Here is a 16,888-nt window from a genome sequence, read left to right as displayed (position 1 = left end):
TAAAGGCCTGGATTGATAGCATCAGTTTGAAATGCTTCTACGATCATTCAGTATTTATTAATAGGTGTATTTGACCTGCATTTGACCTCCTTCTGACCTGCATTTAGACTTCCTCGAGTGGGTTTTGCATTTCTATAGACTTGAAGAATGTAAAACCCACCTGAACTGAACAAAAGGGAATTCAAGCTGGCGTCTCCATTGGATTGAATGGGAATATTGAAAAAGGCTGTCTGGAAGAGTATGCAGAAATGGCTGTGAAGCGCCTAATGGACTGCACAGTATATATCTGCACAGGTAAGTATAGAAATTTGGAGGGATGTTGGAAGGAAAGAGAAGCAAATTAAAGGACTTGTTGTGGGTGCAGTGGAGGAACCCTATTCCCGTTGTCACACTCACTCCAGTTCTTCACTATTGGGATGTCCAGGCTTTGGTGATTGGCCAGGCAGGTGTAGTTGTCTTCAGGGAGTGAATCCTCTAAATCCAGGGCTACCACAATACGGTAGGTCCAATCTCCAGTCCGTACAGCTTCTGTGCATTTCTTGACCAATTTGCCATTTTTAAACCAGTCTACAGTGATATCTGGGGGGTAAAATCTCCACACATGGCAGATCAGAACCGGGAGACTATCAGGATGGACTTGAACTGGTAAAAAGACCTCCACCGATGGTTTCACTGGATGGGGATACAATCAGATACATGAAATATAAAAAGAAGAATGCTTTAAAAACAATAAAGACATATAGGTGTAATTCAATGCATAGTCTTGGACAGAGTGAAGTAAGGCTGGCCATACATTATACAATATTCTTGTCCAATTTTCCTTTTGTAGTAAGTAGTTTTTCATGGACAAAGAAAGGCCGTTGTTGGCGTTTCAATCATCATGGCACCATGGTTGATATGGTGTCAGGTTGATCGAAGCGTATTGTTTCTATTGTTATATTCTAATATATAATGAAGTGGTTCAACTCACCATAATGCAGAATCAGTGGGAGCCCTGGGCATGTCACTTGCCACATCTCCTGCCACCAGATGCATCATGTCACTTGCCACTGTCATATGCCACTAGATGTGGATTGTCACTTGCCACATCACCTGCCACCATTTGCAGATTGTCTCTTGCCACATCACCTGCCACTAGATGTGGGTTGTCACTTGCCATGCCAGCCAGTGCCACCAAATGAGCATTGTCGCTGCATTGGTGGCAGGCTGGCAGCACTGGTCCATTTAGTGAGGGCAGGAGAGCGGAGATGCGGGGTGGGCAGTGAGAGATGATGTCATCTCTCTGCTCCCCACCGCACATCACTCCCACATTGAAGTGGCCTGGCTGTGAGGACGGAAGAGTGGTGACGTACAGGCGAGAGAGATGTTATCTCTGCTCGTCTCTCTCCTCCACCACTAATGGCGCCCGCCGCAGCCGCGACCTGCTGGTTAGGCAGGGACGCTAGAGACTCGGGGCTATAGAATCCAGATTTGGGGCCCCAGCCCCGATAGCCACCCCCTGGCAATGCCTTTGGTTGAAGGTAAATCTAAAGGAAATTGATGCAAATTTTTTTGCATTGTGTGGCCAGATTCAGGTTAGGGCCTTGTCATCTTTTTCCACATTAAGGAGATTCACCCTCATTATCTATCCTGATTACCTTTGTCACCAGTCAGAAAGTGTCAAAAAGGATTACATACACTATATTACCAAAAGTATTAGGACACACATGAAGTTTAATGGCATCCCAGTCTTAGTCTGTAGGGTTCAATATTGATTTGGCCCACCCTTTGCAGCTACAGCAGAAGTTTCCAGAAGCGCAATTGTGAGGTCAGGCACTGATGTGGATGAGAAGGCCTGGCTCACAGTCTCCGCTCTAATTCATCCCAAAGGTGTTCTATCGGGTTGAGGTCAGGACTCTGTGCAGACCAGTCAAGTTCCTCCACCTGAAACTCGCTCATCCATGTCTTCATGGACCTTGCTATGTGCACTGGTGCGCAGTCATGTTGGAACAGGAAGGGGCCATTCCCACAACATTGGGAGCATGAAATTGTCCAAAATGTCTTGGTATGCTGACACCTTAAGAGTTCCCCTCACTGGAACTAAGGGGCCAAGCCCAACCCCTGAAAAACAACCCCACACCATAATCCCCCCTCCACCAAATGATTTGGACCAGTGCACTAAGCAAGGAGGAGTGGGCTCCAGGCAAACCCACCCTTAATTTATTTACTGCTATGTATGCTCCAAATTATGAAATCTAAAAAACGTAGAGTTAGGACTGCAGTATACAGAAGTACATTGACGTGGGCACTACGACTTTTTTATTTTATTACATCTACGTATATAGCGCCATCAATTTACACAGCACTTTACATATACAGTATATTGTACATTCACATTGGTATCTGCCTCCATGAAGCTTGCAATCTAATCCCTAATTCACATTGCAATTAAGGTGCAATTAGGTTGGCTAAGATAGAACAGGAAAGACACATTTCTGACCTGCTGGGCTGCATGCTCGGATAAGGGCCTGGTATGGATGGGGGGGGTCCACGCCATTTAAAAAAAAACTAATTTCTGTGGCGTTCCCCTCAAAATCCATACCAAACCAGAAGGGCCTGGTATGGATTGGGGGGGAACCCATGTGTTTTTTTTTTACTGATTTTTTTTTTTTATTGGCAGGAATTCTTGTTTTTACTTTCAGCTGTCAGCGGGGAACCCTGCTGACAGCTGATGGCTCATCAGTTAAGGATGTGGCAGCCGGCTTCCCAGCCTGCTCCTTAACAACCAGCCATACAGAGTTTGTAATGGGGAAAAAAAACACAAAACGCGTGTAAAAACGCAACACTTGCATTTTTGGTGCGGGTCCATTAAAATCTGTTACACGCAAAATGCGATCTGCTGCGGGGAAAAAAGTCCCTGACCCTTTCCAAAAACGTGCTGGCTGAAAAACGCATAGATGTGAACGTGTACCATAGGAAACCATGTTAAATGGACTGTAGCGCATTTCTGCAAACTGCAAAATGCACAAAAAAAAACCACATGGGTGTTAACCTGGGGTTCACCAGTGTGGATGTTACTGTGGAAGCTCAGTACTAAGCTCAGTACTAAGCCAGCTGCAATGTGCAGGTTCTGTGATCAGACATTTGGCTACAGTACATATCTGTTCAATGCTCTGGACAGTGAGTGACCCAACCTAGTTGACCATAGAAAGGACTTACCTACAGTACCCTTCATCACTTACCTTTCCTCTCCACCGTCTTGTCCCAGAATGTCTTAACTTCCTCCTGGCATCGTTCTTCCTCCTTTTTAACCAGAGTCACTGTGTCTGGATTGGTATTGAGGAGGGCGGCAATTTTTTCTGCAACAGTCTCCATCTCTTCAATACAACCGAATGGACATGGTACAAACGTTTCATTCTCATTATCATAATTCAGGATAACTTGGCGGTTCAAACTAAACTCAGTACCAAATGTAATATTTCCTTGCTTGTGATCACTAAACGTGCACTGGGAAACTTTTTGCATCAAGTAACCTGCAGAAAAAATGCAAAATATGATGGAGTTATAACAATAAGGCCTCATGGACAGGCAGAAAATATACCTAGTTTTCCCAAAAGCCCGAGGTGCAGCAGGTGAGCATACAGCCAGCCATAGAAATGAATGGCTATAAAGTAGAGCTGCATGATTAATTGTTAAAAAATTGCAATCTCGATTCAACCTTCCTTAACGATCTTAACCACTTGCCGACCGCCTCACGCCTATATAAGTGAGCAGAGCGGCATGGGCAGGCAAAATCACGTACCTAGTACGTGATTGCCTTCCCGCGGGTGGGGGGTCCGATCGGACCCCCCCCGGTGCCAGCTGCGGTCGGCATTTGGTTAGGAGCGATGACAGACGAGGGGGAGGCCATCCGATCATGGCCCCCCCCTCACGATCGCTCCCAGCCAATGAGAAACATCCCCTGCCTCTGTATAGTACACAGAGGCAGAGGATGTGATGTCATCTCTCCTCGGTCTGGCAGTTTCCGTTCCAGCGCCGAGGAGAGATGACATGTAAGTGCACCAAACACACACACAGTAGAACATGCCAGGCATACATTACACCCCCGATCCCCCCCCGATCGCCCCCCGATCCCCCCCAATCACCCCCCCCCTGTCACAAACTGACACCAGCAGGTTTTTTTTTTTTTTTCCTGATTACTGCATAGTGTCAGTTTGTGACAGTTAGCAGTGGTGGGACAGTGAGTGTTACCCCCCTGTAGGTCTAGGGTACCCCCCTTACCCCCCCTAATAAAGTTTTAACCCCTTGATCACCCCCCCTCACCAGTGTCGCTAAGCGATCATTTTTCTGATCGCTGTATTAGTGTCGCTGGTGACGCTAGTTAGGGACGTAAATATTTAGGTTCGCTGTCAGCATTTTATAGCGACAGGGACCCCCCTATACTACCTAATAAATGTTTTAACCCCTTGATTGCCCCCTAGTTAACCCTTTCACCACTGATCACCGTATAACCGTTACGGGTGACGCTGGTTAGTTCGTTTATTTTTATAGTGTCAGGGCACCCGCCGTTTATTACCGAATAAAGGTTTAGCCCCCTGTAGGTCTAGGGTACCCCCCTTACCCCCCTAATAAAGTTTTAACCCCTTGATCACCCCCCCTCACCAGTGTCGCTAAGCGATCATTTTTCTGATCGCTGTATTAGTGTCGCTGGTGACGCTAGTTAGGGACGTAAATATTTAGGTTCGCCGTCAGTGTTTTATAGCGACAGGGACCCCCATATACTATCTAATAAATGTTTTAACCCCTTGACGGCCCCTAGTTAACCCTTTCACCACTGATCACCGTATAACCGTTACGGGTGACGCTGGTTAGTTCGTTTATTTTTTATAGTGTCAGGGCACCCGCCGTTTATTACCGAATAAAGGTTTAGCCCCCTGATCGCCCGGCGGTGATATGCGTCGCCCTAGGCAGCGTCAGATTAGCGCCAGTACCGCGAACACCCACGCACGCACCGTACACGCACCGTACACCTCCCTTAGTGGTATAGTATCTGAACGCATCAATATCTGATCCGATCAGATCTATACTAGCGTCCCCAGCAGTTTAGGGTTCCCAAAAACGCAGTGTTAGTGGGATCAGCCCAGATACCTGCTAGCACCTGCGTTTTGCCCCTCCGCCCAGCCCAGTCCAGCCCACCCAAGTGCAGTATCGATCGATCACTGACACTTTTTATTGTAGCGTTTTGGTGAACTGGCAAGCACCAGCGGGCTAGTACACCCCGGTCGTAGTCAAACCAGCACTGCAGTAACACTTGGTGACGTGGCGAGTCCCATAAGTGCAGTTCAAGCTGGTGAGGTGGCAAGCACAAGTAGTGTCCCGCTGCCACCAAAAAGATAAACACAGGCCTGTCGTGCCCATAATGCCCTTCCTGCTGCATTCGCCAATCCTAATTGGGAACCCACCGCTTCTGCAGCGCCCGTACTTCCCCCATTCACATCCCCAACCAAATGCAGTCGGCTGCATGAGAGGCATTTATATATCCTCCCGAGTACCCCTACCCAACGAACCCCCCAAAAAAGATGTTGTGTCTGCAGCAAGCGCGGATATAGGCGTGACACCCGCTATTATTGTCCCTCCTGTCCTGACAATCCTGGTCTTTACATTGGTGAATGTTTTGAACGCTACCATTCACTAGTTGAGTATTAGCGTAGGGTACAGCATTGCACAGACTAGGCACACTTTCACAGGGTCTCCCAAGATGCCATCGCATTTTGAGAGACTCGAACCTGGAACCGGTTACAGTTATAAAAGTTACAGTTACAAAAAAAAAGTGTAAAAAAAAAAAAAACACAAACAAAAATAAAAAAAATAGTTGTCGTTTTATTGTTCTCTCTCTCTCTATTCTCTCTCTATTGTTCTGCTCTTTTTTACTGTATTCTATTCTGCAATGTTTTATTGTTATTATGTTTTATCATGTTTGCTTTTCAGGTATGCAATTTTTTATACTTTACCGTTTACTGTGCTTTATTGTTAACCATTTTTTTGTCTTCAGGTACACCATTCACGACTTTGAGTGGTTATACCAGAATGATGCCTGCAGGTTTAGGTATCATCTTGGTATCATTCTTTTTAGCCAGCGGTCGGCTTTCATGTAAAAGCAATCCTAGTGGCTAATTAGCCTCTAGACTGCTTTTACAAGCAGTGGGAGGGAATGCCCCCCCCCCACCGTCTTCCGTGTTTTTCTCTGGCTCTCCTGTCTCAACAGGGAACCTGAGAATGCAGCCGGTGATTCAGCCAGCTGACCATAGAGCTGATCAGAGACCAGAGTGGCTCCAAACATCTCTATGGCCTAAGAAACCGGAAGCTACGAGCATTTTATGACTTAGATTTCGCCGGATGTAAATAGCGCCATTGGGAAATTGGGGAAGCATTTTATCACACCGATCTTGGTGTGGTCAGATGCTTTGAGGGCAGAGGAGAGATCTAGGGTCTAATAGACCCCAATTTTTTCAAAAAAGAGTACCTGTCACTACCTATTGCTATCATAGGGGATATTTACATTCCCTGAGATAACAATAAAAATGATTTAAAAAAAAAAAAAATGAAAGGAACAGTTTAAAAATAAGATAAAAAAGCAAAAAAAAATAAAGAAAAAAAAAAATAAATAAAAAGCACCCCTGTCCCCCCTGCTCTCGCGCTAAGGCGAACGCAAACGGCGGTCTGGCGTCAAACGTAAACAACAATTGCACCATGCATGTGAGGTATCACCGCGAAGGTCAGATCGAGGGCAGTAATTTTAGCAGTAGACCTCCTCTGTAAATCTAAAGTGGTAACCTGTAAAGGCTTTTAAAGGCTATTAAAAATGTATTAATTTTGTTGCCACTGCACGTTTGTGCGCAATTTTAAAGCATGTCATGTTTGGTATCCATGTACTCGGCCTAAGATCATCTTTTTTATTTCATCAAACATTTGGGCAATATAGTGTGTTTTAGTGCATTAAAATTTAAAAAAGTGTGTTTTTTCCCCAAAAAATGCGTTTGAAAATCGCTGCGCAAATACTGTGTGAAAAAAAAAAAATGAAACACCCACCATTTTAATCTGTAGGGCATTTGCTTTAAAATAATATATAATGTTTGGGGGTTCAAAGTAATTTTCTTGCAAAAAAAAATAATTTTTTCATGTAATCAAAAAGTGTCAGAAAGGGCTTTGTCTTCAAGTGGTTAGAAGAGTGGGTGATGTGTGACATAAGCTTCTAAATGTTGTGCATAAAATGCCAGGACAGTTCAAACCCCCCCAAATGACCCCATTTTGGAAAGTAGACACCCCAAGCTATTTGCTGAGAGGCATGTCGAGTCCATGGAATATTTTATATTGTGACACAAGTTGCGGGAAAGAGACAAATTTTTTTTTTTTTTTTTTGCACAAAGTTGTCACTAAATGTTATATTGCTCAAACATGCCATGGGAATATGTGAAATTACACCCCAAAATAAATTCTGTTGCTTCTCCTGAGTACGGGGATACCACATGTGTGAGACTTTTTGGGAGCCTAGCCACGCACGGGACCCCGAAAACCAAGCACCGCCTTCAGGCTTTCTAAGGCCGTAAATTTTTGATTTCACTCTTCACTGCCTATCACAGTTTCGGAGGCCATGGAATGCCCAGGTGGCACAAACCCCCCCCCCAAATTACCCCATTTTGGAAAGTAGACACCCCAAGCTATTTGATGAGAGGTATAGTGAGTATTTTGCAGACCTCACTTTTTGTCACAAAGTTTTGAAAATTGAAAAAAGAAAAAAAAAATGTTTTCTGGTCTTTCTTCATTTTCAAAAACAAATGAGAGCTGCAAAATACTCACCATGCCTCTCAGCAAATAGCTTGGGGTGTCTACTTTCCAAAATGGGGTCATTTGGGGGGGGTTTGTGCCATCTTGGCATTTTATGGCCTTCAAAACTGTGATAGGTAGTGAGGAGTAAAATCAAAAATGTATGCCCTTAGAAATCCTGAAGGTGGTGCTGGGTTTTCGGGGCCCCGTACGCGGCTAGGCTCCCAAAAAGTGCCACACATGTGGTATCCCCATACTCAGGAGAAGCAGCTGAATGTATTTTGGGGTGCAATTCCACATATGCCCATGGCCTGTGTGAGCAATATATCATTTAGTGACAACTTTTTGTATTTTTTTTTTCTTTTTTTTGTCATTATTTAATCACTTGGGACAAAAAAAATAAATATTCAATGGGCTCAACATGCCTCTCAGCAATTTCCTTGGGGTGTCTACTTTCCAAAATGGGGTCATTTGGGGGGGTTTTGTACTGCCCTGCCATTTTAGCACCTCAAGAAATGACATAGGCAGTCAGAAACTAAAAGCTGTGTAAATTCCAGAAAATGTACCCTAGTTTGTAGACGCTATAACTTTTGCGCAAACCAATAAATATACGCTTATTGACTTTTTTTTACCAAAGACATGTGGCCGAATACATTTTGGCCTAAATGTATGACTAAAATTTAGTTTATTGGATTTTTTTTATAACAAAAAGTAGAAAATATCATTTTTTTTCAAAATTTTCAGTCTTTTTCCGTTTATAGCGCAAAAAATAAAAACAGCAGAGGTGATCAAATACCATAAAAAGAAAGCTCTATTTGTGGGAAGAAAAGGACGCAAATTTCGTTTGGGTACAGCATTGCATGACCGCGCAATTAGCAGTTAAAGCGACGCAGTGCCAAATTGGAAAAAGTGCTCTGGTCAGGAAGGGGGTAAATCCTTCCGGGGCTGAAGTGGTTAATACAGCATTTCCTCAATTCAGTGCAGAGAGTTCTCTGCTCACAGCTGACAGCTGTCAAAAAAAAAAAAACAGCAGCCTGCCAAGTTTATCAGCGCTGGGAGAGAACTATAAACATTGTATCATTTAGTTCTTTTAGATCAAAAGGGATGAACTTCGATCTGTAAATTAGGTCAGTTTAAGCACTTAAAGCGGGAGTCCAGAGACCGATCGTTTTTTTTTTTCTGGTCATTGATAAACTTTAATTATCAAAATATTATACTCACTGATTGTGTTTAATATTGCCGCCTCTCTCAGATTTCGTCCGCAAGAATAACTTATATAATTCGATCCTGGCAGTTTTCCTTGCTTGTGGGCAATTGAAGCCCACAAGCATTTATTTCCGGGACGCAGTGAATGCTGTGCTCCCAGCATTCACCGCTTGTTCTCGCGTATTCTCATTAGTAACAGCGAGCAGCGTCGTCAAATTTCGGGTTCCCATCACAACGAGCATCGTCGTTGGAAGTTCCCGCCCTGTTGTGATGGCAACCAAACATATGATGTGGCATGACGGTGTTCTGCACTGCATCTTGGGAAGCCTGAGACCGAGCTCCCAGGAGACTGTGCGGAGCCGGGCAAAGGCAAGAAACACGCCTACTCCCACAGGAGGAGAAACAGGAAGTGGAACTATGAATTAAAAAATGAAAGGTAATTACGGCGATATAATTTTTTTGGACAGGCATTTGAGCATCTAGCAATTAACTGAATAGGGTAAGATAAAGTTGGAAATTTGGGTGGAACCCCGCTTTAAAGACTAAACCTTTTTCTGACATTTGTTGCTTACAAGTTAAAATCAGTATTTTCTGCTAGAAAATTACTTAGAACCCCCAAACATTATATATACCATGGGTGCATTATACGCCGATCCCCGCTGTCTGGAGGAGCGAGCGCCGCCGATATACACATAGCCGAGTGTACTGTATACTCGGCTAGGCTCTGCTCGCAGTCATGCCCAGTCCTGCCATTGGACCTGTGTTATGTCCATCATAGGAGCCAAGCCAAGGGGCGGGACTGGACGGGACTGCGAGAGGAGCCGAGAGGAGCCAAGTACACAGGAAATCCAGCTCTGTGTATCTCGGTGGCGCTAATTTTAAACGATAAGGCTACAAAGACACTGGGTAAGGCTGCAGATGGACACTGATAAGGCTGCAATGATGGACAAGGCTGCAGATGGACAGTAATAAGGCTGCATTGATGGGCATTTAAATGTTTTTTTCTTAAACTTCCCTCCTAAACTTGGGGTGCTTGTTATACGCTGGCGCATATATACTTTTTTAGCAGAGACCCCAGAGAATAAAATGGCGGTTGTTGCAATATTTTATGTCACACTGTATTTGCTCAGCAGTCTTTCAAATGCATTTTTTTGGGGAAAAAATACACTTTAATGAATTTAAAAAAACTAAACAGTAAAGTTAGCTCAATTTTTTTGTATAATGTGAAAGATAATGTTACGCCGTGAGAATCATGATCTTTATTCTAATCAAAAAAAAATTGTCTCATTTTAGCTAGAATCTTGCAGCTCTACTATACAATCGTGTTCAAAATAATAGTGTGTTTAAATAAGCGAGTTTAGCTCCAAATCCTTCTAATAACTTTTGTTTTCATACACACAAATGCATTGGGAACACTGCACAGTCTATTCCAAATCAAAACATGAAGAAAAATGTTTCAAATTTGTTATTACTTTACAGAAAGTGGAGAAAAGGGAATATTGGGCTTTTCCAAAAAAAAAATAGCTGTATCTGCATTTTTCTTTACAAATTCAAACATTTATTGTATAAACTGAGAAATGCTTGAAGATTTAGCTTTCCTGTGAATCACTGAACTAATATTAACCGCTTTGCCCACCGCCCGCCATCGATTGACGGCGGCAGATCGGCACTCCTGCGTGAATCGCCGTAGCTGTACGGCGGGAGCTTTAAGGAGTATAGGGTGTACGTGAGCGCCACCGTGTGACATAGGAGCCCGTGCGCGTGGTCGGCGGCTGCAATGGCCGTTGGCTACCCACGATTGTTCCGAGGAAGGACAGAACTGAGATCTGTTAGTGTAAACAGACAGATCTCCATTCTGTCAGGGGTGAGGAGAGCAATCTGATGTTTCTACTGCTTAGGAACAACAATCAGTCTACTCCCCCAGGCAGTCTCATCCCCCACAGTTAGAATCACTCCCTAGGACACGCTTTTAACCCCTTGATCACCCCCTCGTGATAACCCCTTCTTTGCCAATGACATTTATACAGTAATCAGTGGCTATTTATAGCACTGATCGCTGTATAAATGTCACTGGTCCCAAAAGTGTCCGATCTGTCCACCACAATGTCGCAGTCCCGATAAAAAATTGCAGATCGCCGCCATTACTAGTTAAAAAAATTAAAAATAATAAAATTGCCATAAATCTATCCCCTATTTTGTAGATGCTATAACTTTTGTGCAAACCAATATATGCGTATTGCAATTTTTTTTTTTTTTACCAAAAATATGTAAAAGAATACATATCGGCCTAAACTGAGGAAGAAATTAATTTTTTTATATATTTTTTGGGGATATTTATTATAGCAGAAAATAAAAAATGTTGCTTTTTTAAAAAAAATAGTCGGTCTTTTTTTGTTTATAGCGCAAAAAATAAAAACCGCCGAGGTGATCAAATACCACCAAAAGAAATCTATTTGTGGGAAAAAAATAACATCAATTTTACAGCAGTGCACAACCGCGCAATTGTCAGTTAAAGCAACGCAGCGCCGTATTGCAAAAAATGGCCTGGTCAGGAAGGGGGTAAATTCTTCCGGGGCTGAAGTGGTTAAGTTGTATAAGAACTGTTTCTGAGATCTGCTTCACATCTGGGCTGTATGGAGTCGACCAACTTCTGGCATCTGTGAACAGATATTCCAGCTCAGGACGATTCCCTACATTCCACAATTCCTCTGCATTTCTTGGTTTTATCTCAGAAACAGCATTTTTGATGTCACTCCACATATTTTCTTTTGGATTAAGGTCCGGGGATTGGGCTGTCCTCTCCATAGTGTTAGTCTTGTTGGTCTGGAACCAAGATGCTGCTCACTGACTGGTGTGTTTGGGGTCATTGACTTGTTGAAACACCCAATTCAAGGATATTTCCTCTTCTGCACAAGGCAACATGACCTGTTCAAGTATTTTTATGTATTCAACCTGATCCATGATCCCTGGTATGCAATAAATAGGCCCAACACCATAGTATGAGAAACATCTCCATATCATGATGCTTGCACCACCATGCTTCACTGTTTTCACAGTGTACTGTGGCTTGAATTCAGTGTTTGGGGGTCATCTGACAAACTGTCTGCAGCCCCTAGACCCCCCCAAAAAAACGATCTTGCTTTCATCAGTCCACAAAATGCTGCTCCATTTCTCTTCAGGCCAGTCATTGTGTTCTTTGGCAAATTGTAATCTCTTCAGCACATTTTTATCAACAATGGGACTTTGCCGGGACTTCTTGCCGATATCTTGGCTTCACATAGGTGTCTAATTGTTAGAGTACTCACAGGTAACTTTACACCTTTCACCACCCTGGAGATGATCATTGGCTGAGTCTTTGGCTATTCTTCAATCCGTTCAAATGGCAGTTTTCTGTTTTCTTCCACCTCTTTCTGGTTTTGGTTGCTTTTTAAAGCATTTGAGATCAATTTAGCTGAGCTGCCTATCAATTTCCACACTTCTTTATATGTTTTCCTCTCTCCAATCAACTTTTTAATCAAAGTACGCTGTTCTTCTGAACAATGTCAGGAATGACCCATTTCACTCAGATATTCAGAGAGATATACACTATACCCTGCATGTACAACATTTGCTGGCAATGGTATATATTCTGGGGGGGGGGGCGACAAACAGTGCACAGCCAGCCACCCCCCAAGCAGTTACAGCTGCAGTTTTTTTTGTTCCTTTTGGGATAAAGATTTTACATGAATTATTATAAGCTGAACATTGTAAGCACCCCCGTCAGTGATAAATGGTTTGTCTCAACCCAATAACTGCCACTTTGTCTGGACTGTTTGTTCAGTTAAAAGGAGATTGAAAAATAACAGACTTAATGGCCGGATCACTCGGAGAGAGAGAAATAGTCTTATAAAACAAATACAGCCATCACATCAAAGAATTGTTCAGCTGCTGTATAATGTTTTTGGTTTTGGCCTTAATACTGCTTTAAGTCCAGAGAGATAAGTAAGTATATATTCTTCTTTGGATAGAATAGGAAATGGTTCCAATTCTTTGAGTTTTCTTGTATGTGTCCTTTTCTGTCACACGGACACAACAGGAAGTTCGAGGAAATCTCTCCAAAGTGAAATCCATAATGAGTGTCTCCATTAAAAGATTCCCCCTCCTTGTGTTTTCTTGACAACTGTAAGATTTAGTATTTTTCATCATTTTCTGTCCAGGGAAAATGGTCACCAGAAGAAATAGAGGGGCAAATCTCCCCAGCAAAGACACAGTGAGCAATAAAAAACAGACCGAGGTAATGTAATGTAAAATAATTTTGGCTTTAACCGCTTCAGCCCCGGAAGATTTTACCCCCTTCCTGACCAGAGCACTTTTTGTGATTCGGCACTGCGTCGCTTTAACTGACAATTGCGCGGTCGTGCGATCTGTACCCAAACAAAATACACGTCCTTTTCTTTCCCACAAATAAAGATTTCTTTTGGTGGTATTTGATCACCTCTGCCGTTTTTATTTTTTTTCGCTATAAACAAAAAAAGAGCGACAATTTTGAAAAAAATGCAATATTTTTTACTTTTTGCTATAATAAATATCCCCCAAAAATATATAAAGAAAATAATTTTTTCCTCAGTTTAGGCCGATATGTATTCTTCTACATATTTTTGGTTAAAAAAAAATCACAATAAGCGAATATTGATTGGTTTGCCCAAAAGTTATAGTGTCTACAAAATAGGGAATAGTTCTATGGCATTTTTATTTTTTTTTATTAGTAATGGCTGCGATTTTTATCGGGACTGCGACATTATGGCAGACACATCGGACAATTCTGACACTATTTTGGGACCATTGTCATTTATACAGCGATCAGTGCTATACAAATGCACTGATTGCTGTGTAAATGACACTGGCAGTGAAGGGGTTAACCACTAGAGGGTGATGAAGGGGTTAAGTGTGTCCTAGGGAGTGATTCTAACTGTGGGGGGAGGGGCTTCAAGTCACAGGGAGTAGTGATCTCTGTCATGACACAAGCCAGAACGGGGAAATGCCTTGTTTACATAGAAACTTCACCGTTCTCAAGCTCTGTGACACGATCACCAGGAGACTGGCAGACATCGATTCCGCCGGTCACACGGGCACGGTCAGGCTGTATGCGCCTCCTATCCCCAGCTCTTAAAGGGAATGTATGCCCATTTGCCCACCACTGCCATTGTGCCGACATATATCGGCGTGCAGTGGTCGGCAAGTGGTTAAAGATTAACTCCAGACAGCTATTTAAAAAAATGAAAGCAAGCATTAATACATCTTTAAATGTATTTTTAAAATGTAAGCAGTGTAATAACCTGACCTGGTATCAGCCTCTAGCAATCCCTGAGCAGCAGAGCTGAGAGAGGAGGGAGGGGAAAGCAGCACAAGGAGCCAATCAGTAGTGCAAGGAACATGCTGATAGGAGGAGAGAACAGAGTGACAGAGATGAGCTCTGCAATCTGCTGCTTCTCCTTTCACTGTCCAGTCACAGGCTGAGGGAAGGACCAGATCTGTAAGTGGTAAATAAAGGAGGTCCGCACAGTGGATAAGGGTACAGTTGAGATATAGAGCTGCTGCCTCTACATGTACAATTCCACCTAGGTGGAGTGTACTGGAATGTGAATAGAAAACAAGAGTAGATATGGCACTGCTCTAGTGGGGTAAGTTATAATGTTAGATCTCCGTTTTTGTATGCCTTATATAGTGTCCTGGACTAAGTATAAAGGTTTAAATAGTCCTAATGGTACGTGTTGGCTAGCAAGACCCCCAGACATATACCATGTGAATATATGTCACAGTGTTTATGGTCAATTAGGCTGGTTCAAAGCCCAAAATGAAACTTACATAACTAAAGGGTCCAAAGTAAAATGTATGGGGTCCAACCTTTGAAGCCCGATATGTGCTTAATTTTAAATTGTGCTACAACCTCTGTCGGTTATTTACTAATATGATCTCATGTGTGGTTGGACTAAAAGTGGTGTGATTGTGCTCTTCAGATATTAATTATAAGTGTACAATATTGATGGCAAAAAATTCTATATTACATACCACTATATAAATAAATGACAAAAGTGCAGACGTGCTAACACTGATAATGCCAATAATGAATGTCTGCAATCCTATGTTACAAACCGTTATCTTACTAAGTGACAAAGTGCATTAAGTGCTCAAAAAATATATTACTATCACAAAGTGACTGGTGCCTTTAAAATGAATCTTAGTTTCAAAGTGCCTTGTGCTCTGAAAAACCCCAGTGCTTGCTGGAGAAGAAAATTTCATATTGTTTAAAATAAAGTCTTTTTATGTGACTCAAAGGAAAAAGTCCTTTTAGGGAAACCGTGTTGAATTTAAAGAAACTTCTTATCCAGGTGCTGGGCTTGGTGGTAGTGCTTCTTAAACGTTCTCTTATTACACTCGCACTCACCGGATGCTCTCACCCCTGCAGGGGTATAGGCAGTCACAGTATCTGCGACTGTGCGGCAACCCTGGATATCTCCAGTCTGTGCTTTGAATGTTGTTTACCGATTTTAGAAATTCACCATGAAAGAGAGGGAATGCCCATAGTGTAAAACTGTTTAAAACTTTAATGTAACATAAGCTAAAGATTGTACTCGCATTTTAAGTAAGTGTTACTTTACTGCTGCAGTAAAATGCTGGGTTTCTTCTCCTGCCAGACAGGGCTGTGCTGTGAGGCAGAGCTGTGTAAATTTCAGAACAGGATGGACAGAAATACAACAGCTCCAATATATGTATTTAATCTGTGTATTTAGCGGTTTGCCTGGAGTTAAGCTGTAGCCTCCCTGGCGGTTTTCCCGAGTGTGGCTCGGGGTTAAAAATCAGGACCATTAGCAGTAACCCCCGAGCCACACTCGGGATTACATCGCAGGATCCTGGTGTGGCTTTACTTAACTTGTCCCCGGGATCCTGCGATGTCCCCCGCACTGTCCGTGGGCTCCGTTCTCATCTGAAGCCTCTCCTTGCCAGGCTTCGTTCCCTGCGAGCGTCGCGACGCACGGGGGCAGAGCCTGGCAGCAAATTCAAAAAAATTTCAAAATCATAACACATACAGTACTGTAATCTTACAGATTACAGTACTGTATGAAATGATTTCACATCCCTTTTGTCCCCAGTGCTTTGTCCTATGCCCTGCATGCAGTTTTATGTGATATATACTGTTCTTTCTGCCTGGAAACTGGAGATTGTCCATAGCAACCAAAAAGTGTCCCTTTACGTCAAAAGTGGCTTTAGACCAGCTAGAAAACAGCGATAGTAAATTAGAACACTTGCAGAATTGAGCGATAGTGAATCGTGGGGAAATTTATTTTATTACTATTTATTTTTATTTTTTTTAATTATTTATTTTTATTTATTATATTATAATTTATGTTTTTGTGTTTCAAACTTTATCATACCCGGGATATCTACTAGACTCTTGTTTGGACAGATTTAAGTGTGTTATTGTTAAGAATTACAGACCTACACTATAAAACGCCAAATTTCCATGCAAAATAATTGTACTGCTTTCAGCACCTAAAATCCAAAATAATCATACCGCCAGGGAGGTTAAACAAGAAAAAATCTCAAGTGATAAATTAATACAAAAACTATATTCAGTAACACAGCTCAATTACGTTTCAGGATTACTCTGGGGAATGGAATTGTTACATTAACTTATAAATACTATGTTCTTATGCAAAGAAAGCAAAATGAAGAAGTGAGGACACTACCTGTTGTGGATGTCCAGAACGAGCCGTATATCAGGAGCAATGCAAGAAAAGCTGAGCTCATCTCTGCAGAGACATCCGATTCTGAACTGAAACCCAAAGTTTGTTAGTCAGTCCTGAAATCTGCAGCCAATGAAAAATCAGGAGGAGGTGAC

The 16,888-nt window shown here is 42.5% G+C and overlaps 1 protein-coding gene across 1 annotated transcript; it reads right to left on the bottom strand.

Annotated features, from left to right (window-relative positions):
* Window positions 1-340: 340 nt before the first annotated feature.
* Window positions 341-16,888, bottom strand: LOC141108899 (HLA class II histocompatibility antigen, DM beta chain-like). Its single transcript, XM_073600868.1, has 3 exons — window positions 16,737-16,888; window positions 3,222-3,512; window positions 341-672 (listed from the first exon to the last, which is right to left on the bottom strand). The coding sequence occupies exons 1-3, from the start codon at window positions 16,795-16,797 to the stop codon at window positions 341-343; spliced, it is 684 nt and encodes a 227-aa protein (XP_073456969.1). The 5' UTR covers window positions 16,798-16,888.

The sequence above is a fragment of the Aquarana catesbeiana genome, linkage group LG09 (assembly GCF_042186555.1).
Source record: "Aquarana catesbeiana isolate 2022-GZ linkage group LG09, ASM4218655v1, whole genome shotgun sequence".
NCBI lineage: Eukaryota > Metazoa > Chordata > Amphibia > Anura > Ranidae > Aquarana > Aquarana catesbeiana.
The sequence above is the reverse complement of the archived record's forward strand: the minus strand, read 5'-3'. Positions and strand labels throughout refer to the sequence as shown.